Source organism: Sardina pilchardus, chromosome 15 (genome assembly GCF_963854185.1).
Source record: "Sardina pilchardus chromosome 15, fSarPil1.1, whole genome shotgun sequence".
In the NCBI taxonomy this organism is placed as follows: domain Eukaryota; kingdom Metazoa; phylum Chordata; class Actinopteri; order Clupeiformes; family Clupeidae; genus Sardina; species Sardina pilchardus.
Window position 1 is genome coordinate 12289927 of NC_085008.1, and position 22309 is coordinate 12312235.

At 44.4% G+C, this 22309-nt stretch overlaps 3 protein-coding genes across 6 annotated transcripts in view; 2 read left to right on the forward strand and 1 right to left on the reverse strand.

Moving 5' to 3' along the window:
• Nucleotides 1-2270, forward strand: part of gpbp1l1 (GC-rich promoter binding protein 1-like 1) — a 16386-nt gene extending 14116 nt beyond the window's left edge. For all 3 annotated transcript variants that reach the window (XM_062555567.1, XM_062555569.1, XM_062555568.1), the window contains exons 11-12: nucleotides 1-101; nucleotides 347-2270. The exon at nucleotides 1-101 is cut by the window's left edge and continues 2 nt beyond it. In XM_062555567.1, coding sequence (XP_062411551.1) covers nucleotides 1-101; nucleotides 347-505 — 260 coding nt within the window. In that variant the 3' untranslated portion in view covers nucleotides 506-2270. The remainder of the gene's footprint in view (nucleotides 102-346) is intronic.
• Nucleotides 2271-2866: 596 nt separating this feature from the next.
• ccdc17 (coiled-coil domain containing 17) lies at nucleotides 2867-10701 on the forward strand. The gene is made up of 15 exons (XM_062556499.1): nucleotides 2867-3079; nucleotides 3455-3556; nucleotides 4531-4669; nucleotides 5233-5386; nucleotides 5594-5701; nucleotides 6130-6263; nucleotides 6539-6661; nucleotides 7051-7229; nucleotides 7511-7596; nucleotides 7816-8031; nucleotides 8447-8660; nucleotides 8926-9036; nucleotides 9170-9300; nucleotides 10225-10383; nucleotides 10648-10701. Exons 1-14 carry the CDS (start codon nucleotides 2867-2869, stop codon nucleotides 10259-10261), a joined length of 1947 nt encoding a protein of 648 aa, XP_062412483.1. The 3' UTR covers nucleotides 10262-10383; nucleotides 10648-10701.
• A 5079-nt stretch (nucleotides 10702-15780) lies between these two features.
• On the reverse strand, nucleotides 15781-21660 carry nasp (nuclear autoantigenic sperm protein (histone-binding)). 2 transcript variants are annotated; one of them, XM_062556643.1, is made up of 14 exons: nucleotides 21498-21660; nucleotides 20528-20575; nucleotides 20299-20412; nucleotides 20134-20214; nucleotides 19921-20030; nucleotides 18488-18543; nucleotides 18060-18133; nucleotides 17890-17963; nucleotides 17610-17798; nucleotides 17252-17421; nucleotides 17073-17150; nucleotides 16912-16995; nucleotides 16283-16411; nucleotides 15781-15970 (listed from the first exon to the last, which is right to left on the reverse strand). In XM_062556643.1, exons 1-14 carry the CDS (start codon nucleotides 21533-21535, stop codon nucleotides 15959-15961), a joined length of 1257 nt encoding a protein of 418 aa, XP_062412627.1. In that variant the 5' UTR covers nucleotides 21536-21660; the 3' UTR covers nucleotides 15781-15958. The 2 variants fall into 2 exon arrangements, with proteins under 2 accessions (XP_062412627.1, XP_062412628.1); XM_062556644.1 differs by lacking the exon at nucleotides 16283-16411 and having other exon boundaries at nucleotides 21498-21659.
• Nucleotides 21661-22309: the final 649 nt, after the last annotated feature.

Consider the following 22309-nt stretch of genomic DNA (forward strand, 5'->3'; position numbering starts at 1 on the left):
TGCTGAAGGCCATGGGCTGGCAGGAGCACCCGGAGAACGATGACAACTTCCTGCCTCTGACTGAAGATGAACTGAAGGAGTTTCAGGCTAAAACTGAACAGGTATATGGAAGCTTTTTTTTCCCACCTTTTCTTACTTTGATGCATTTAAAAGGATGCTATTAAAAGCAACTAGCTTGTACAGCGGTACAGTTATGTGTATATTTTCTGTCAGTGCAAATAACCCTTGGGCTTTAAACCTATTGCCTTGGCACTCCGGTCCAGAAAAGCTTCAGACAATGGTTGGCACAGATGAGTGATATTGCACTGTATCGGCCTTGACTTTGTGTGTGTGTGTGTGTGTTTAGCTGAGGAAGAACGGACTGGGGCGCAACGGAATGCTGGTGAGGCCACGGGGCGTTGCCATGCCACTGGCCTGGCGGAGCCCGGTGGAGACGGGCCTGGAGGAGGGCTCCGAGTCGGAGACGAGTAGCAGCAGCCAGACGTCTGACGACGAGGGCACCTAACGAGGGCAGCGCCTCTCTTCTTCCACGTCCTCCCTCCCACTCACACACCACCTGAACAAGCACCCATCCCGCTACTACAGCCCCTCGCTCTCTTCCATTCACACTGTTTTATTTAAAGAAAAGAGAGAAAAATGGATGAAAACAACAAAAATAGATCTCATGCACAAGAGACATCAGTCATATCCCAGATAGAAAAAAAAAAGATAACATGCCATGAGTCATCCACTCATGAGGGCAATTTTTGTTTTCTTTTTCATCTTTCCCTTTCCTCTTGCCCATTTTCTCCTTTTGTTGTCCCATTTTTCAGGAACTTGGAAAAATATGGAAAAAAAAACAATGTTTATGAAAAGTCACACAGCATCTGATTTTTTTTCTTGCTTGGGGAAAAACAAAGACTAACTCACAAATAACAGCAACTATAATCCTGATTTAACATGAAACAACTTCATCAGAATGTTCTTTTAAGGAAAAAAAGAATAAATAAAAAATGGCTTTGACACCTTTTTTGGCGAAAGCAATTCGTAGTGTTAGTGTTGATAAAACAATCATTGTGAGCCGTTGCCACCAACGAAGCTCCCAGTCCCTCAAGGAACACAAGTCTTTCACCATCTACAGCAGTGATGAGCTACCAACCCCCTCAAACATACACACTTATACACACAGTGCACTGTCTTATGATGCACGGCAGCTAGTGAATGAAAAAAAAAAAAAAATGGGTGTACGCTCTAAATCCTGGTCCTGAAGGACCCCTCTTTAAGCCGGTTTTCAGAGCAGGTTGTCCATCATGGACACAGCTGGAACCCCATGACACCTACTGGTGGTGGCTATTGAGAGATAGTTGGATGATGATGCTTTGAAAACCAGCTCTGTGTGGGGTGTGTCTCAGAGCCGGGGTTCAGATGGAGGAAGGCTGATGCTTAATATTTAACTGGAACATGCAATGTTCGGTGGAGGTGTGTCCCTCTGATGATGTGCTGTTTACTTCAACATTGTTTGATTTTAACGTCTCACGATTAAAAGACGCGCAACATGTTCCTTTCTCGTCTCTGTTAGAGAAGTCTGTTTTCACTAGAATTATTTTAGCACCACGAGAAAGATCTCCTGTAATCTTCTGTTTACAGCTGGGTCCTTTTTTTGTAATCCAAAAACAATTCTCAAAGCAAGCACACCGATCCTTACATTGTTTGAATGTAGCCAGTAAGGGCTTAGCAAGAGTGAAGAAAGAGAGCAAATGCTTTATCTTCAAAGGCGACCAGGTTAGTCAGCTCTGGTGAAACATGACGTCTCATGTTTTGATTTTTTGGCATTAATGATTTTCTGATGGTCTGGCTCAGGCTGAGAGGAATACTGGGATGATGCTTTGGAGAGTGATTCGAAGTTTTGTTTACTTGATACCCAATGACTAAGAGAAATGGCCGAAGGTTCTGAATTTTATGACTTTCAACCCCATGCCCAACCCAGTTTCCCTACTGCTGTTTTAAAAGGTGTAGCACCATCTTTCTCTAGTTTCATGAGGGACTGCTGTTGTAAATTATGGTTCACCAGATTTCTGCTTTTGTTTTGGTACCTCTTTATTTCTGCTGATAGGGCATAAACGGCTTATCACACACTTAAGGTTCTTTGTTTTTGGTTTTTATTTTGGTACAGCTGTATAAAATTCCCACATTTACTAGTTTTGTTTTGCATTATTTTGTTCCTGGAGCCTTGATATTCAGGGTGGATTGTAAAAAATATAAGAATAAAAATTGTGAGTTTTGGAAGATTATTTTGATAACATTATTTGCAGATTTCAGAAAATGATAAAGGTGTCGTGTATGGGGGGGTTATCTGTGTGAGACGAAGACAAACAGAAACTACTGCATCTTGGAGGAAAAGACAGAAGAAAATTGTAATAAATATTTTGCATCAGTTTGCCAAACATGTCTACCCTTTCGTTGAATTTCAAAAAATGACACTAATAATGGCCTTTGTGTTTTCATACAAGCTGTACATAACTCTGTTGCTAAAGTTTCTCCTGGGCACAAAAGACTTTTTATGATTAGTGTTTCCATATGGTCCTCTCCCCACCCTTTTACTTGTTTGCCATGTTACCTGGGCAGGTGATAAACAGTGACTGTAACTAACAAACTAACTGTCACCCTAGCAGTCATTGTCAACAGAAAGAAAGCAGGAAATAGGAAGAGGTGACCAAGGATCTTGGCAGAGCTTTTAACCTGCTCAGGTCTTTAACACAGCTATGCCTTTTACCCCACGAGTGAATGGGTTCTTTCAAACCTGAGAAGTTCAGTTAGCATCTGTGAGATAGTGAATTAAAGGGGGCATCTCATGTAGTTCATTAGGGGTCTCACAAAAGCCGCATAGATGTGGGATTCAGAGGAGTTCAGTTGCCGTGACTGCCACATGGCTTTCCGGTCGGGGGGGCTCCTGGACAAGCACAAAGCTCGCTTCTGCCTGGGGAGTGATATCGGAGACCCGGCCGTGCTGCGACGGGGTCGCGTGGAGTTCGCCCAACCCGAGAGGAGCACCTGGAGGGGGCCGGGGCCCTGCCGGACCCGCACCCCTGACCTTATCAGTGTGAGAATCCCTCTCGTCTATCTCTCCCTCACTCTCTCTCACACAAACACACCGCTTATTTTCTCTCACTTCGCCTAATGCACAGCACCTCTCTTCTCACTTTGTCCTCTTATCTGACTGGGGTGTTTGAGCTGGAATTACAGCACTATCAGGAGAGCTCATATTACAATGGCTAAGCTTACTCTGTGGACAAATCAAGCCTAATGTGTGTGTGTGTGTGTGCCAACTGTTATGGTGGACTTAAACTACCCTGCACAGCTTTAGAGGTGTTTGAAGTCATTTGAAATGTCAAATAAGCAAACATAGACGGTATGAGTCACTCTGGCCTCGTAAAAGCACGAGAGTGAGTTGACCACCTCCATCTCTACTGCACAGCTGAGAGCGGAGCATCTGAGGCAGAGCAAGGCCGGGGACGAGGGGGGTGACCCCCAGGGCAGCACGACTGACAGCGTTGCTCTGACAAGACTCACCAATGAGGTAAGCGGAGAAGCACTAACTCAGAGGCCATACTAGGGGAAATCTCGGAGCAGGCTGGCCTTCCCTCAGTAGAAGTGGAAGTGTCAGCAACCCAGGCTGTCAAGAAGTAGCTGTGTCAACATTTTGGGGGGCTTGGGGAACATTGATTTCTAGTGCTCATGCTTGGAGATGCATCCAGGACCACAGCAGACCTTATGATACTGTAGTAGTAGAGTGAGCCAGTAGTTTTTATTGCAAGTTGTACTGTTTACATATTGAAAAATATATACTTTCAGACACTTTGCGAAAGCGTAAGAGCATATTCACAAGCAGAGCATATTCACAAGCATATTCACAATGTTTCAGTTTCTCAAGCTGAGGATGTCCATTCAGGAGAGTATGAGCAGTCTAACTCAGCAGCCAATTTCAGAGGTGAGACCATTACCTCATCGGTGCTATGAAAATCACCTTACCTAAACAAACCTGAGACACACATTAGATCATCTCTTCGTTCCTCATACAGACGTAATCAAGTGGCTTTGGCTCAGCTTTCTATTATTCTTACCTAAATAAACCTCAGCTATATGAGAGAATGCCTGTGTCCTGCTGCATAGCCAGTAAAGTTCAAGAAGCCACATATGTAAGTGTTACCCAAAGAAACTCAAGATACATGTGTATGCACATAATAACTATAGACTGTTTTGAAAGTCTCTTGTGGTCATTCTTCTGTGATTGACTGGTTCAGAGAGGATACAAGGATGTTTATTTGTCACATGCATATGATTACTAATGCACTAGAATGCAGTGAAATTGTCAATTCCTTTGCCTATATTGTACATATGGGGGGGGGGGGATAGGATATAAAACAAGATGAGATTAAGAAAAAGTCACTTGCATCAAGATTCTATGAAAAGCAAAATCCTTTGTGAGCATGTGTGATGTTATGGTTACGCTATTTAGCAGACGCCTTTGCCCAAATGTGATGTGTGTGTTAGAGTGTTGCAGCGGTCCCGGAGGTGTCTCAGATGTCTCAGGCGGGCCGTGGGGAGAGGCTGAGAGAGATGGCGGAGCAGCACGGCCACCAGCTGGCTGAGATCAGGGCCCACACTGGCCACCTGGAGCAGCAGAAGCAGGGTGAGGTCAACCGCTCAATGGACCACTGGAGATTCTGTTACAGTTTCACTAACATGCTTTTGTCTAATCTGTAGTCACATTTTCAAAAGTATTTACAATAGCCTATTTTCCTTGAAATATGTAGTCAATTAACACATTTCGAGTATGCTTGCCTTTTCTTTTTACATAATAGCTTTATACCAGTCTTATTTACAAGTGCTTGTACATGGCAGAACTGCAACCCTAATGTTGCCTGATTGTGAGAGGTACGTTTGTGCTGCTATGTAGAGCTTGAGTAAAGAATAGAGTGTAGAGTAAAGAATTTAAAAGATATATAAACACCTTTTGGTGATTGTATAAAAAAAAACAGAGCACCTTTGTTAAATTTGTAATTTATACAGCATGCAAAAAGTAAAAAATTCCCATCTGACATAGCTGCATGCTCACCATACTGTGTGTGTGTGTGTGTGTGTGTGTGTGTGTGTGTGTGTGTGTGTGTGTGTGTGTGTGTGTGTGTGTGTGTGTGTGTGTGTGTGTGTGTGTGTGTGTGTGTGTGTGTGTGTGTGTGTGTGTGTGTTTCGTAGAGATTGAACAGCGATTGGCTGCATTTGCTGGACTGAGTGGTACGGCTCATCTGGAGGGTCTGCTGCAGGAGTTGAGGGAGCAGGAGGAGAGGAATGAGGAGGCCCTGCAACACCTCAGGACACAGATCAGCCTTCTGCAGCCACAACAGCAGGGGTGAGAGAGAGACACACAGAGAGAGGGAGAGAGAGAGAGAGAGAGGGGGGGGGGACAAGGACTACAGTAAAAATGTCATTGTACAGTATAAGGCAACACTGAATTGAATGTAACCTCATGCGACCATTAGCTCATTTGTAAAGAGACAAGGGATTGAGGAGAAGAGAGAGTGAGTAACTAGCTGCCAGCCCTCCTGTGTTATCTCAGAGCCAAAGACGCGGATGCTCCCCCAGACTCCCCTGAAGACAGAAGGCCACAGCATGTTACTTTTGACCTCATATCCTCTGTGGATGGACCGCTCTCCAACCAAATAAGGTCAGCAGCGAGCTATCCAAACAACTATCATCAGTTCATCATGCCATTGGCCAGGATTCTCCTTCCAATCTCCGTAGGAGAAACGGGCCAAGTGACCCAAAATCCCTGTCTGTGCTGAAGTGAGCTTATCAGGTTTCAGGTTTAAAGTCTTCAGCTCAGCATACCATGGCCAGCTTGAACTCCCCTCCATGATTGAATCCTGGCCCATAAAAGCTCGGGCTCAGAATGATACAGAATTTTATTTATCTATAGATATATTTTTTAATTTATTTATTTATTTATTTATTTTGCTTCAGTCAGACTTGGTTAACTCTGCATGTATCTCCCTCTTGAAGCTATAGGTGCAAGTCACTGTAAAACAATCCAAATCAGGCCCTTGTCCAACATGGCTGTGTGTTCCACTGCTGTGCTTCCTGCGCTGTCTCCAGGTCTCTGAGGTTAGCTTACATGCAGTCGGGTGGTTCCGAGCCGGAGATTCTGGCCCAGATGCACGACCTGCAGGCAGAGGCTCACACGCTGGAGCAGGGCCAGCGTAAAGAAGAGCACAAGAGCAGCAAGAGAAGTGAGTGGCTAGGACTAGGAGCACATACATCCTGAATCCAAATACACACTCATGTGCACTCAGTATTTGTTGGAGGGTGATTGATTGGTTATTTTCAGTTCAGTTCAGGTCATTTACTTGTCATGTAAAGTTACTATTTCCCCCATATCTCTTGTTATACCTCTACACATCTGCTGGCAAACAGCTTTAAAACTGATAGCTCTTGGTTCAGTCATTCTTTTGATCAGTGTATTCCCTCCCCCCCTCCCTCACTGCACACTTACCGGTCACTCCAGGAGTAAAAGTCCATCCGCAGGCCGTGGGTTCGGAGCTGACCTCACTGGAGTCGGACAATCGGCAACTAGAAGAGGAGATCTTCAGGATCCAGCTGCTCAGGCAGAGGCATCGAGGGGAAGAAGGTGCCGCTGTTTTGCCCGTTTTGCTGTGTTATTGTGGTAGTTGATGTGGAGGCCCTCCAGTCACACTGACTGCCTGTGTGAGGTGTTCCTGAGCTGCAAAGAAAGTGAGCCAACAGTGGCCAAGAGTGTAAAGGCTGTGTAGACTCTGTGTAGTGAGATGTTTTTTTCCCTTAGTAGGATATATGCCTATTGCAAAAAGTCCGAAGAGGCTTACATGGTTCTACTACTTACTTAGAACATTCCATAGGGATGCTGAGTAGGCAGGTCAGCTGAAGATGAGCTGCAGCTCTGAGCTTGAAACTTTCGCTGCTTCGCTAGCACAATGGCTAAGTATCAGATAAAAGTGTTGGCACAGTGTTTTCTCACCGGCCCCTGCCGTGCCAACCCAGTAGCAGGTGCAGAGTTCCAGCTGATGCAGAGGCAGCAGCTGGCAGGCCTGCAGGGGGAGATAGAGAGCCTGCGGCGTGAGGTGGCGAGGACCAGGGCGAACCGCCAAGCCCCTCCACCCCCACCACCACCCCTCTTTCCTGGAGGACCAGGAGCTCAGCTACACCCCCCTGCTACTCTGGTGAGTGTTGACTCCCAACACCAGAGGAATATGAGAGATTTGGTGTTAAGGAAAATGTGTAAGTCACGATGTCCCCCACATGGTGGAGAACGACTGTCTTCCTCTGTAAATCTTTCCTTCATTTGTTTGTTTATTCACTCATTTAAATACGTGGTGTTCAATTATAAGATTATATATACAGCTTCTGCACATGCTCATTGCTTAGCCATAGTACAGTAGTTACAATGTAGTAGTAGTAGTATTAGTAATGATGTATTGATCATCTTCATTGGTGTGCTAAGGAGCAGCGTAAGGCACAGACCCCCCTGCTCACTCGACGTCTCCTGAACCTCCATGATCCACTGGGGCCTGCTCCATATGACCCTGCGTAAGGAAGCTTTCATATCAGAACAGCGCACAGACAGAACCACACATCCAGTCTATGTTTTAATCTATACCCATTCATGTCTTCGTTTCATGTCTCTGTATGGTATGTTTATCACGACTATCATGTGTTCATGTGGATGTTTGGTACTTATGTTACTCATGTTTGTGTCTCTGTGAGGTGTCTTAGCGTCTGACAGCCTGTGTGTGTGTTTTTTTGCAGAGGTGGCTTTGTGATTTTCTATGATATGGTGGTTGGTGTGAATGCCACCCTCACAGCGCTGCGTCTGGTGGTAGGGCTCTTCTGTCTGGGCCAGGAGCTGGGTCACCCCACCCCCCTGCCCCCTGTGCAGTGCCAACCTGCTGGGTCTCTGCCTTACCCCTACAGCATGCCCGCTGGCAACTATGCCATCCTGTCTGCCAAGCAGCCAGTGCCCAGGTCAGAATAACAACTTGGTCTTTTAAGTTTTTATGTAATCAGATTAGTCTACATGACTAATTTAATCAAATGAACTGTTCTGGGAAATGAGTCACAAATGTGATACTGACCAAGGATCTTTGAAGCTTGTCAAGCACAGCCACACAGTATTCTTCCATTGACTTGCATTGTGATTAATGCATTGACAACTCATGGTGCCACGTGGTATTACAAGAGAGTTGTACTGATGCTTTCTGGTGTGCATGCTAACTTCAGTGGATATCTGAACAGCAGAGATCATAGGCGCTTTTGACACTGCGTCAAAACAGTTCAATTAGTGCATTCTGCATTGTGTTGCTATTTCTAGGTCATTTTTTAAATCCACAGCAACTTCCAAAGCTAATTGTGTCTCATACCATCATGAATGCTCCTGAAGGATCCAGCCGTCCCCGTCACTTTCCTTGCTGGTGGAGGTTCAGGCAGCTGGAGGTGTGGACCCGTATGGCCAGGACCTGGTGTCCCATGGGTGGACACGGCTGCAGCTCTTTGACCAGCACAACCAGGTGCTGAGTGGCCACTGGAGGGTGCCCATTAGGATCCTACCTGTGAAACCATCCCTGTCATCTGGACAGCTCAACTCCGTGTCTCAGGTGACTACGTATATAAGCACCCTGGCACAGGACACCCCATAGATGGCCCGACATGGTGTTCTTGTCTCTCCGCTGTGTGACACATTCACACTTAGAAAAGCTCACTTAACCCATGAATGAACCTGAATATATTGCGTAATCTCACTCATATAACTTGGCTGGCAATGTATCTTACACTAGTGTATGGTATGACTAGCAATGTTGATTGAGCTGTTTATAGTTGTTTATAGTCTATATATATATATATTTTTTTTTTTTTTTACAGCTCGGTAATATGGAGTTATGCCTGAGAGTGACAAATGCGCGTGATGGTGAGGTTCAGTCTCTTGCTAGAATTGATCCAAGTGACACCAGCCACTACAAGTACCCTGCCTTGGTAGGAAACATTCATTTATTTATCCCCAAGAACATGCTGACACGTTCACTGTGTTGGTGAAAGAGACATTTCAGTATTGTCGAGGTGTGTGGGGGCTGAGTGAATTTGTGAAAATAAGCTTGTTGTTTTGCAGGCCCCTGGAGCATATGGAGGGAGTGCACCACTTCATCTGACAGCACTGCAGCTTTCCTCCAATTCTGCTCTCTCTGCTCCTTCCTCTATCGATCAGGCGGACCCTCCCGCTGGGGAGGTGTCCAGTCAGAGGTGAGAAAGAGACCACGCCCCAACCCTCACGTCTCACTTAAGTTCACATCATTCTAGCATTCTACCGGTCATTTTATAGTCTGAAAGAATCCTCTTCTTTTTGACTGGTCTCTCTGCATCATTTGGCCTCATGTCATCGCAGTATTTCAGAGCTCAGGGTTGGGGCCCCTTTCTCACCTTTGTGAATGTTGATTGAAGTTTCTACATCATTGTGTCACAATAATTGTGGGGTGCTGATTCATGCGTGATATTTTTATTAAATTATTTTAAAATGATTGCCAATCTGGAACTCTTTGCCTATTTTGATGAGTCTTTTCATAAACGTTTAAAGGACAGCATGGTCTTAACCTTTCTTTTTTCTATGTATCTGAACTGTTTCATTTTATTTAGTTATCCATGCCAGTGTGTGAAAAAGAGTGTTCACCACTCCTATTGACACTTCAAAAATAACCCAATTAACTTAACGACAATAAACTTTTTCATTACAATAATTTTCTTTGTATCATCATTTTTGTCTCTCAACGATCAGTTTGGCTGCTGGTTGAACAATAGACTTATAGTAATAGGTAATCCATGTCATCCACGTAATTTAATACCAACTTTAACTCAAATATCCTTTCAGCACTTAAGTCGTCATAACACTGCACAGTAGTTGAACCCCTGTTTATAGAATTATGGGATCATATCAGTCTTAACTCAGAAAAGAAAAAAGGCCACACTTTGCATATAAATGTGTTTTATTGCATAGATCCGTTTTATTGCATAGGTCCGTGCAATAAAACACGTTTATATGCAAAGTGCTTGCTGCCTTTTTCCTTCCCTTAGTTAACATATAAGTTTGGCCAGGCACAAGAGACTCGGTGAAGCCTGCTCCTACACACAATTGATCATATCAGTCTTACTAATGTGGTTCAACTAATTCAGCGCTGGCTGTTGCATTTGTCGGACTGCAGTGATCTAGAATCTGTGCGAGAGAAGGAGAGGAAGATGGACGGGTTTGGAGTCATCATAGACAGGGTGAAGGGGGCCGCACCAGGACAAGGCAGTGTCAGACTGACCGGCTACAGTCTCACCTCTGGACAGGTGGGGTCAGTTCTGAAACTATGGACAGCACATACAGTATATTCAATATTCAATTACAGTACATACTTAACGCTTCACTAAAGACTCACATATGATTGTATTAGACAGTATTCACTTTGTCCTCTGACATTTATGGACCATAACATTCAAGGTCAAACTACACTTCAAATATACACACACACACACACACACACTAGAATTGTTGATCATTTGCTTTAAAGGCTAAAGGTGTGATTGTGACCAGTTCATTGATGGTCTTTGTAGGTCATCATGTGCGGACTATCTGCAGTGCACTGCTCCACCTCCACAGTGTCTTCCTGTATCACACACGGACACTTCATCTATGGAGAACAGCAGGTGCTCCTGCACTCATACTCTAGTGTGGACACACTACACCTCTCACACCACTGAACATTTCACTGAGTAGTTGAATGTCAACATTAGCATTACTGATTCCACTGTCAACATTAGCATTACTGCTTCCACTTTCACCAGTATTTTATGGATTTTTTCTTCTATGTTGCAACGTCGTGGTATTGGCTTGCCTGTGTAACATGCCTACCGTACATGTACAAAAGGGAGATCATAACACAGCGTATGACTTCCCCTCAGGCCTGCTTCCCTGTTGTCCAGCCAAGAGAGGACCTGATCCTAGTCCTGCGCTTCTACCATCTGCCCACTGGTGGCGCTGTGCCCCACAGAGGCCTCCTGCGCCAGAGAGAGGTGGCGCCCTGGGAGAGCGGCGTGCTGGCAGGAAACCTCGCTAGACATGAGGAGTGTGTCGTAGCCTGGGGGGCCATCAGACTCACCGGGCCCACATGTGAGTTGGGTCAACATTCTGAGAATGTGAGAATGGGTCTGTGCTTGACAGTCTGATGAAGTGATCTGGAGGTGGATTTGATTGTATTCTTTTCCTGATAAGCCCAGGGATCCAGAGGAGACGAGAGGGGGAGCATCTGGAACACAGGCACTCACCTGGTCCCCCTCTACTGCACACCTGTCCCTCCTGTCGTCACTCTCAGCCCACTGGTATGCAGCCAGATTAGTCACCTTATTACTCACCCTATCATATTCTGTTTAATTTTTTTTGTGGGCAAGTATATTTGTCTTTAAAAGTCTTATGTGAATGATTGTTCAAGTGTGTGTGTGTGTGTGTGTGTGTGTGTGTGTGTGTGTGTGTGTGTGTGTGTGTGTGTGTGTGTGTGTGTGTGTGTGTGTGTGTGTGTGTGTGTGTGATAGCCGGATGAGTGCCTGGTGAAACCTTTCAAGCCTTACAGTGTTGCTGAGATTCGACTGCACATCTACAGTGGACAGGCTACTCCATTCCCTCTCCCTCCTGAGTCACCTGTTCCTAGTGCTGACCAAAACACCCCGACACTGGGCTGTGAGGTTAGGGTCAATCACATAGCTGTGGAGACAAAACACTCTACAGTTATTCCAAATATAACCCTCATACTAATTAATTAATTACATCAGTTTGGAATGTGATTTAACAGTCTCATTTAAAAAATGGCACTGTATTCTTCCGGAATACTATTTGTTTAAGCTCTGATGTCCCCAGGCAGGATTCAGTGAGAGAGTGAGACCTCCAATGCAACCCTTCTGCCAAGGCAATGTGGTCATCCTGCACATAGATGGTGCTCGCTTCCTCCCAGACTGTTCCACCATCAGTAGGGTCATGGGTGGAGTCTTTGACCACCATTACAACCAGTGAGCCATATCAGATGATAACTTTATCAACACCACTTTAAAAGAGCCTCATTAATGATGTCACTGGAAACCAATGCACTTTCACATTGGGTTTACCCTGGCATTTAAATTACGGATAGGCCTCTTTGGCCGACACAGCCTGTGTGTTTGTAATCATTTGTAGTGTATTGAACATAAATGTTCAAAGCAGAGAAATGTGTAATGTCAATGTTTTTTTCAGAGTCGGTCCTGACATAGCTACAGGAATTGACTTGGACAGCAATATCTTCGAACCCGTCTACAACTTTCAGCTGGAGCTACGATGCCCAACTCTTCCAACTTCTTCCACCGTTTTACTGAAGGTAAAACAGAGTGAATGTCACTAAAAAAAGCATACTGATGTACAATTTATTGTGCCTTTGCTTTTCAAAGGTGTACACAGTGGATAAGTTTAGCCTGAAAACTGTCACCATTGGCTGGGCAGCTCTCGGACTATTTGTGAAGTCTGGCAGTGATACACAAGCCAGTGCAGACACCAATCCACAGCAGGTAACCACGCCCATTCATGTTAATGATTCTCATCTCCCTACCAAAATGACCTTTATGTGAGTTAACATTAATTTGTTGGACATTCATTTGTTACTTCTAATTGATGTACCTATTGGACTCTTATTTGTTCTTTCTCATTTGTTGTACACCTCACATGAATGTGCTGTTTATGCCACACGGTGCAAATGTGTGCTCTGCTCTGGGGACAGGTGTGTCTGAATGAGGGTGCCCACCAGCTCAGGCTGTACCACCAGTGTCCAGGCACTCATCTCTCCTCACAGGCTTTGGCCAGCTCCAGCAGGTACAGGAACTGGAAAAACTCAAGAGCTGGTGCACGCCAGTTGTTTTTGAAAATGATTGATTTATTCATCAAAATTATTTGATTACATTCTGCATTTCTGAATTTTGGAAAAAGTAAATAGACTGAGAAAACACAAATTCATCCAACCACCCAAACCAATAAAGATTTAACGGCAGATTTCCGATAGGGTATGTTTGCATGTTTCCATAGGGTTGTTCCCTGTGCCACTGTGCTGGTGAGAGTGTCCAGTGCTCCCACTGATGGAGTTGGTCCTACAGAGCCCCAGAGCCAGCAGCCACAGCAGCTCTCCCCCAAGCTGAGCCCCTCCGGCAGGGTGTACTACTCTGGCTCTGCACTGCCGACTCCTGGAGAAACACGGCTACTCGCTGCCATGATGCACAGGTTACATGAACCCTTAAACCTGTTCCTACAGATACACATGAGCAACTGCCATCTATTGGAATGGGCAGTTCTTTATATAACAATGACCATTATTGAATCTCCTATAGGTCATTCGTTAGTGTCCGAGAGACAGCCCTCTTTATCGCTGGGGACTCCTGGGGTACGGACTCCAAATCAGAGCTGGAGATTGGTGATTGGATAGTACAGAAACTGAGCCATGTGGACTACACTTGGCCACAGCCGTTTAACCTGAACCTCGTGTCTCCCTACTCCTGTTCAGACGGCTTCAAAGTGAGTTGGAGGCACAAAGCCAATCCATTTGGTGCTGGTCTTGTGACGGTGCGGTGGCTGGAGGAGAGTGGTACTGTATGTGGTGATGTGTGGATGGTGTGCTCTATAACTGCAGGTCTGTGTTGAGAGTGCTCTGAACCTGCCCTGGTGTGCCTTCCCCATGGGGACATGCACTCTCTCCCCCCCTGCTGCTGCCTATCAGGGTCCTCCCTGGCTTGCCCATGACCGTCCCAACTTTATCCAGTGCCTGGTTCTTAACAGCAGCTACAGTGCCCCCCAATGGTCAGATGGATACATGGTGCTTGCAGATGTTTTATCTTACTGTTATTTTAAGAGGTTTCTAAATCCACTCTTCCAAAATACTTAATTAGACTGGTCACATGGTCTTGCACAATAAAGGAAACTGATCTTACCTTGCAGTCTTTCCATCAGCGAGCGTACCATAGGTATATGACAGCCATTATCCACCTCTATGCTGTGTCCGTCGTTCCCGTTGAGGCATCTGAACACACGCACGACAGCAATGACAGTCAGAACATGGAATTTTGTCTGAAACTTGGACAGCAATGTTGGACGGCTGTGCCCATCTTCACTCACAGATACTGCAACACAGCCCGCTATCAGCTGCCTCTATTCAGTGGTACTCCATCACAGGTGGGAAGGTTTTTTTTTTTTTTTTTTTAATGCTTTTTAAAAAAAATAATTAAATAAATTTGGACTTTGAGGAAAGATGATTTGCCTTAAAATTGCATTTATTTTAATGTTGAATAAACTACTTTAATGACACTGATAATGAAAATGGTCACATTGGTATTCTCTGCCTACTACTCCCTTCCTAGAAAGTGCTAAGTGCACTAAGAAATGGAAAATGCAAACATGTTCTGGAAGGTTTGCTGCAGAATAATAAGGTATGAAGCTTTCTTCTCGAGTCAGAGTTAGAAAACTCCAGCTCCAGAGTATAACAGTCCGATCATGTATTGGTTCTACCTGTGTGCACTTAGCTGAAGAGTTGTGCTAATTAGAATCAGCTGGTTTAAATGAATGGTTGGCACAGATATGTGGTAGGACTTTTACTTTCTGAAACTAGATTTTTCCATCTCTGTCTAAAGTAAACAAAACAAAACTGATATGAAGACATCAGTGAAGCTTCATAGGAGTCCCTCATTCCCCTGGCAGGTGCAGCTGCTCTCAGGGGCCAGTGTGTTTGTGAAGGTGGCCGACGGGCGCAGACATCAAGAGTTGGAGCAACCAGCAGCAAAGGTTTTGTCTTTCTTATTCCCTTGCAGTGATGTTAGGTCAGAACTGGATTAAGAGGCCATTGGTTTTATATACATTGTTCTCCCATCTGAATTCACACACCTACAATGGATATAGGTTACTGCTTAGAATTTGAGTGGTGTTCATTGTACTAGGTGATAGCGGCATGAATAGCATTAAACACATACATTTAGCTATTAAAAGCCATGAAAAGGGGGGGGGGTTAAAACCTTCAAGAAACAAGTTTAATTGATTAGCAAACTGATGTTTTTCCTTAGGATGCACAGAGGTCTTTCCTGCACTTCCTAAAAGCAGAAGACACACTGAAGCCAATGTCCACTCCTCCCCTCCACCAGCTCATACCAGAGGCACTTCAAGGCCAATCGCAGGTCTTCTCCAGGCAACTGGCATCACAGTTCAAACAGGTACCATTAATCTGTTAGGCCACAGAACATTTCTAACCATATAGACATAAATCTACATACAGGATTACATTACTTATCCCAAATAAATGTCAACAAGCCTATTGCCATCCATCCCACCAGGTGGTGCACCAAGAACTGGGATATCATTCCCTGAACAGGCAAGCACTCAAGCCAATGGGGCCCAGTCACAGTGATGGACTTCAGCTCTGAGTAGGTTTAGTGTCAATTCATTTACAAAAACACATTCCTATTCAGGACATGCCTGACTGAGGGTGGAACAGCTCGAAATCAACTACAGGAAGTTTAATCCAAGACCAGATCAGTTTACTCAAATCCAGTGCATTTTGGGCAAGGCTATGCTGGCAATTCCAAAACAAATCTCAGAACTCCTAATATACTCCAAACTAAAATGGAATAAACAGCAATTGTATACCCTTTAACACATCACTTAATGCAATAAACAGAAACCTGGAAACTTAAAAATTTGCTTTGCAAATATTCTTTATTGATTTTTTACTACAATTTTACAAAAATTGGACAAGGAAGAAAAGATCATAGTGACGAAAAAAGGGACTTATTTACAACACAGAGGTTTTGTCTGAAGAGGGGGAAACATGCTCTGCTGGTAGAGGGTTCGCTGGTGGTCACCAGGGAAATGGAATCACGCCGAGGCCTACGAGACAAGACACAACATTAACACACAATCAACAGAAAAATAAACTGAACAGAATCTTAAGAGTCTGCCAGCCAGCTCAAAATTGCTAGTCTTGACCGGGTATCCCCTGTAGGGACCCCCAAAGGTCAAAAAGCTGCTGCCTCCTTTCCTCCCTTCATTACAAAAGTCAGCGCCTTGAAACTGGACCAGCACTCCATCGCAATGCAGAGGTTACTGATGTAACCGACAGGAATTGCCTCTGGGAAGGAGCTCTGGACCCCTTGTCTAAAGCGGGGCAAGGAGATGTCTAGTAATCCTATCAAAACTCGCCTCCTGTTCCATTTTCTCCTGAACTCCATTGCCGTTGCTTGCGGAGTCGCCGCTGCCATTTACTGTGGTCTCCTGTTTGACCTTTTTAGCTTCACTGTCCTGCTTTGGGCTCTCCTCCTCTGGTTTCCTCTGTTCAGGAACACAAAGCGGGACAATACACATGGGTTTTGGGTGCGTCGCTGGCGGGCCAATCACACTTCACGCCTTCACTCACTACTCCCTCCAAAGCCACAACAAACAAAACAACCACCAAGCGGCAAGCCAGAGAGCAAGCACACAACTGCACATACTACAGCTGATACACTAAATCACAACACTAGTCACAGCACAACGGCAAGCACAACCACCTCAACCAAACACTCAAATCTCCAAGAAAAATGCCATTTACACATGCCAGAAAAAATGAAAAGGGGGAGAAGGGCATGATGCTCTAGAGATGATTAGATGGGAAGGGAGAGGGGAGAAGCAGGTAGTTCCACTTAGCTTATGGGAAAAATGAAATAGGGCTAGGAGGACAGGATGGATTGGATTTATGGTTTCAGAACCTGGACGCTGCATACATGACATTGACATATCAGGGAATGCCATTTGCTCCCCGAGGTGGAGCTGAAAGCCTCTAGTCCGCTCACCTTTTTCCTCACAAGGTGAGAGATGTCCGATGCTGATGCAGGCTTGGCGGTAGCCACCCCCTCAGCTGGCTTTTTTACTGGAATCTAAGGCAGATGTAAGTCAGTGATTATTCAGACCAATAACAAGGGGGAAAAAAGGGTTTTGGGTTGTCAATGCTTACCTGGTTAATAACTGAGGAAGAGGAAGATGAAGCAGCACCGTTCTCAGCTGGAAATGCAGAAGATGTAGAGGCCCCACCCTGAATACCATTAGGCAGGTAGAAGGAGGAGAGAAAAGAATTAAGCTTCACACTTTTGGGAAAACTAGACCTGAAAGAACTCTACACTTCAGGCTGCTCACCATGGTCTGCTGAATAGCGACAGAAGCAGCAGCAGCCGTCCTCTGGCTCTCCTTGGCATCCTCCACCTTCTCCTTGATCTCAGGCAGCAGCTGCTTCAGCTCCTCCAGCTCCGTTCGCTCCTCCTTCACAGCCTCCTCCTCGGCCTTGTCAATCGCCTTCTGAAGCATGGCTACCAGAGATCAAGCAGCAGTTCACATCTGAGTTAGATGCCATGTCACACCACTTCCCTTGTACTAAAAGAATGTCTATTAAAGTGTAAACATGTATTCAAGCATGTTTCAATGGAGTTTAAATAATAAAAAGAAATTGGCTCTGGATAAAAATAAACAAAAGGTTGAGCACCGGAAGACATCTTACCCACTCTGGTCTCAATCACTTTAATGGAACTGCTGAAGTGGTCGATGGCCTGTTTGTATTCGTCTGTAAAACTGAAGGTTATGCCCAGCTGATAGTGAGTTTCTGCCAACAGGCGACTGTGAGGTGGCAGGTGTTTGAGCTGCAGAGCCAAGCACTCCTGGAAGTCATCAAGGGCCTGGCCATAGTTGCCTTTAAAATAGAAGACAAGTAGTGAGCAACAGAAGCACAGCCTCATCCAGAAATTGAACTTCCTGGGCACCAATACAAGAGGCTTACATACCAGATTCAGTACCAACTTCTCCAAGCTTCAAGAAGATCTGTGCCATCATCAACTGGTCCTCCTTGACTTCTTTCCTATAGGAAAACAATAAATACATATTACCAAATTCCTGATTCAAGATTTCCTGATTCAAATTCCTGATTCACATGTGCACAAACACACAGCCTTACCTTTTGTAAATGACTTTAGCCACCTCCAACATCTCCCATGCTAGCTGAAGGTTGCCCACTTCATCTTCACTCTCCTGTGTGAATGGAAGCAAGGCGTGTACATTTAAAGGAGAATCCTGGCAATTGATCACATAGATCTGATGGTCACCGAATGCTACCAGTACAAAAACACCAAAAACTATTTGTTCTGCCCAGCTCAAGTTGCTGCAGTCAACAGCTAGAGCTGTGAGGCAGCTACAGTGCTTCACTCTGGAGGCATGTTTACAAGCAACTCAAACTAGGCCAGAGCACTAGAAGAAAAAGAGCTATGTGAAGTTGCCAGAAATCTAAGCTACACTGATGTTTACCGTTGAAGTTTAAGTCTAACAATTAACCAAACTTATTCTTCTGACTGGTTGATCAATTACTAAATAAAGCAAAATGCAAACCTTATCCTCAGTATTTCCATCACCATCTTCGTCATCATCATCGTCGTCATCATCATCTGAAAGACAAAGGGAAATTAATCTATGGAAGAAGAATCATGCAAACAGAGGCGTCGTTGGTGGGAGGAGTATAGCCGTGTTGTACAAGTGAGGGAGCAGTGTCCACTGTGTAGCAGGAGAAATTGTGCAAGGGAACCTTCACCAGACCCACACCTCATCCCCAGTGTTGCCAATTCCCCAATCATTTCATTCTACCTCCTGCCATCTCTTCATCATCCTCCTTAGGCTCTTCCCCATGACCATTTTCAGCAGAGTTCTTCACGCCATTCTCAGTCTTGGCAGGCTCTTCCTCAGAGGCAGTCGTTTCAACTTTATCCTTGCAAGGAGACTCCTTCACGCCATTCTTCATGGGAGACTTGGTGGCAGAAGCATCGCCATCTTTTTCTGGAAGATCTCCGTGCTTCTTGGCAGATTTCTCTTCCCCGTTTGCCTCCTTGGTCTGCTTCTCGGCCAGCTTTTCTTCCTTTGGTTTCTCACCAGCCTCCTTTTTTACAGGGACTTCTTTAGGCACTTCAGAAGTTGCTTCCACGACCATATCCTCCGACTTTTCTGCAGCCTCCTCTGCAGCTTTGTCTTGGGTCCCTTCGGTTTTCTCTGAATCACCATTCTCATTTTCCTTCACCGCCATAGCATCGTAAACCTGCTCTCGAAGCTCATCCCTTGTTTTTTCTACATAGCCACAAACATGTACATTAGTGCAGGCATATGTAGTTCCTGTGCCTGCTTAAATGTGCTGTAGCTACCTCATTGGCTGCCAATGACATGTCAAATTGAAATACAACAGTTCACTGCCAATTACGTTTTTCAACAGGGTGGGCTGGGGAAAGATAAGGCACAGCTGGTCACTAAAAAGCAGACTTGTAAACAAAATGTACTAGCAAACTGACCCGCTAGGTGGCTGCCACTTTGGGCAATAGTATCCGGCTGTAGATATAACCACCAATCTTCCACCGCAGATTTCGTTTTTGTCCAGCCAATATGCAAGTAGTAAGCTTACTTCTCTTATGTTAAAGAATGGAAAACACTTGAACTGTATAATCTATTTACATTTAGATATTGCCATAGACTGACAAGACTTGCAAGGTGCTTGCCATGTCTACCATCCTGAATCTATAGCAACATTGATGACTGATAAGATTTGCAGTTTGAGGAGCATTTTAATCATGGTTGTATTATCTAGTCAATATTTTGTGAATCTTGGAAAATGTCAAAATGCTCTCTGCATTGAAAATGGCTGGCAGTCAATGAGTTAAATATTGAAGTGTTAAGGTAAATTCTAAGTATTAAAAAATAAGCTGCCATAAATTATTCAAACCTTCAGACAGAGCTCCAAAAGCATGACCGAAGGAAAAAGAATAATTAAGTGAAATACCTACCATCTAGGTTATCTGCACTTTCAATCTTGGAGTCATTCTGTTTTTCACCCTCCTCTGAAGACTCCTCTGGAACTCCATCCAAAGCATTGCCAAGAACAGTATTCTCCATCCTGCACCACAAAAATCAAATTGACCATTAATTTACAACTGGATTCCTCTATGACAGGTAAACATTCTGGCATAAAGAGAGCTCAGGAACTACTTTGCTCGTACCTGGCAAGTTCCAGCAAGGCTTTTCCACAAAGGAAGAATGCTTCTCCACATTCGTCAGCAGTATCGCCATACTTCTCAGCCCTAAACAAAGTAGGCTTCATGTTATCAGGAGAAGAGTGGTTTGAGTTTTAAAGTATAAAACTCAAGCATGTACATTATACTCACAGCATGCCGCAGGCTTCCTGGAACACACTGACTGCTGAGACTACGTCTCCCATGACCATGTGCCTGTTTCCAGTGCCAATCAATTTCTTGGCCTCTTCCAGTACATCCTCTAGGCTGAGAAGGTAAGAACATGACCGGTTAAATCAAAGATCCTTCATTACTGCTCCACTTTAATTAGGTTCCACCAATTAGGGAAGAGTCGGGGTGTGAGCGTGTGCACATTGCTTACCCTTCTGCTGCAGCAGCTGCATTTGATGAACAGGGTTTCTCATCCATGCTGAAACATAAACAAGATTCATGTAATTTCAGGCAGGTGTGCGTTCCATATTTGCCACCCAGCAAGGACTTCCCTGTTGCGAACAATAACTACATGAAAGTGATTCAAGTAAACCAAGTCTAGGGGAGTCGGCTTGTTGTCAACCACGTTCAGATTTCGAGTGTATGAAGTACATTCACCCGAACCGTCTGGATGCATCACCTTACACAAGACAATAGCATAAGTTCTGTTAACATAACTTCTCCATATTCCTGAGCTTAGATTTAGAATTAGCCGAAAACCACACTAGCTAACGTTGTATTAGAAGTTCTCAAGTCACCGACGCTTAAAAAAATGAAAGCGCTTCAGCGCAATTAAACATTAAAATATGCGCGTATCGCCAGTAACGTTACACTAGCATTACGTGTGCTACAAAACTAGGTTAACCAACGTATCGCAACTAGATAAATATTAACGTTATGCTACCGTTTTAATAACACCGGCGTTTAGCCACATAAACGATGACGTTTGTCATCAACAGCAGCTAATGAACTAAGGCTAGCAGGTAAGCTAGCCAAAGTAAACGGGCAAGTCTACTTGAGAGGCTGCTCGGGGTTTTCCAATTCGCGAAAATAATAGAGCGTTAGTTGTTAGAAAACTAAAACGGCAACTTGCTTGCGGAAAACAGAGACAGAACCACCAAGTTGGCACTAAAGCAACTCTCCCGCCAACTGAAAGTTGGCAGTGGCTTCCCAACACACTGTTTCCTTGCAATTAAACTAGCAACAGCAAGGAATTCATACCAGCCATTCTCCAGTAGACGCTCACTATGCATCTCTATTGCGTTAGCAAGCTAGCGAAGAAACAAAAATCACACTAAGCACACAGCCGACAAATAGACCAACAAGCTACGCATTATACTAACTTTTAATTTTACCCTTACCTTGCGGCACTGGAAGAAGCTGCAGTTTCCTCTGGCATGTTTTGATAGTTAGGAACACGGACACCACAGACTATGGCAATTCCAAACGGAAATATGCTCAATGTATGGCAATCTGCGAAAAGATGGCAGGTTTACGTGCCTTGTTTCTTCACTTCTTCTTTGTTGGCGCCTTTAAATACAGATCCAATCCTCACTTCCGCTGAACTTTCACCCTTCGACAAAACGCGGGAGAATTTATTTAAAGGGAACGTAGCAGGGTTTGTAGTTTGTAGCTGCGGGCTCCTGTGGCATGACTCCAGAACTGACAAATGTAAACATAATGGAAACGATGTTGAGTTTTGACCATTAGGCTACATTTCTTATTTCTTGTCTTCCTCACGTCTCAGCCCAAATTGAAATTTAATCTAGCATCTTAAAATTAAGAAGGCCCTCTCTCTACATTGATCTTTGATTTGTTATTTTGCACCTTATTCCTCTTAAAGCTTAAATAATCTTCAATATTTAATTGCCTTCAATAATCTCCAAATAAGATGTTGTGGAAGAAATTACTGTAAAAAGTTCCACTGGATGCCTACACTCTACACTGCTCCTGTCCCTCCTGCATTGATAGATAGATAGATAGATAGATAGATAGATAGATAGATAGATAGATAGATAGATAGATAGATAGATAGATAGATACTTTATTGATCCCCAAGGGGAAATTCATTGGGACCATATGTTGCTACGTTGTGATTTTGCACTGTAAGGAATTATTGTGTGATTGATTGATAATCCAGCACATTTGCTTTAATAATCTTCAGTCTGTTGCT

Coding starts and splice junctions, on each gene's coding strand:
- ccdc17 (XM_062556499.1), top strand. CDS start 2,867: ATGTGGGATTCAGAGGAGTTCAGTTGCCGTGACTGCCACATGGCTTTC. Junction 7,230..7,510: donor TACACCCCCCTGCTACTCTG/GTGAGTGTTGAC, acceptor TGGTGTGCTAAG/GAGCAGCGTAAGGCACAGAC. Junction 8,032..8,446: donor GCCAAGCAGCCAGTGCCCAG/GTCAGAATAACA, acceptor ATGCTCCTGAAG/GATCCAGCCGTCCCCGTCAC.
- nasp (XM_062556643.1), bottom strand. CDS start 21,535: ATGCCAGAGGAAACTGCAGCTTCTTCCAGTGCCGCAAG. Junction 18,544..19,920: donor AAGTGCAGATAACCTAGATG/GTAGGTATTTCA, acceptor TTTGTCTTTCAG/ATGATGATGACGACGATGAT. Junction 16,412..16,911: donor CTCACCTTGTGAGGAAAAAG/GTGAGCGGACTA, acceptor GTTCCTGAACAG/AGGAAACCAGAGGAGGAGAG.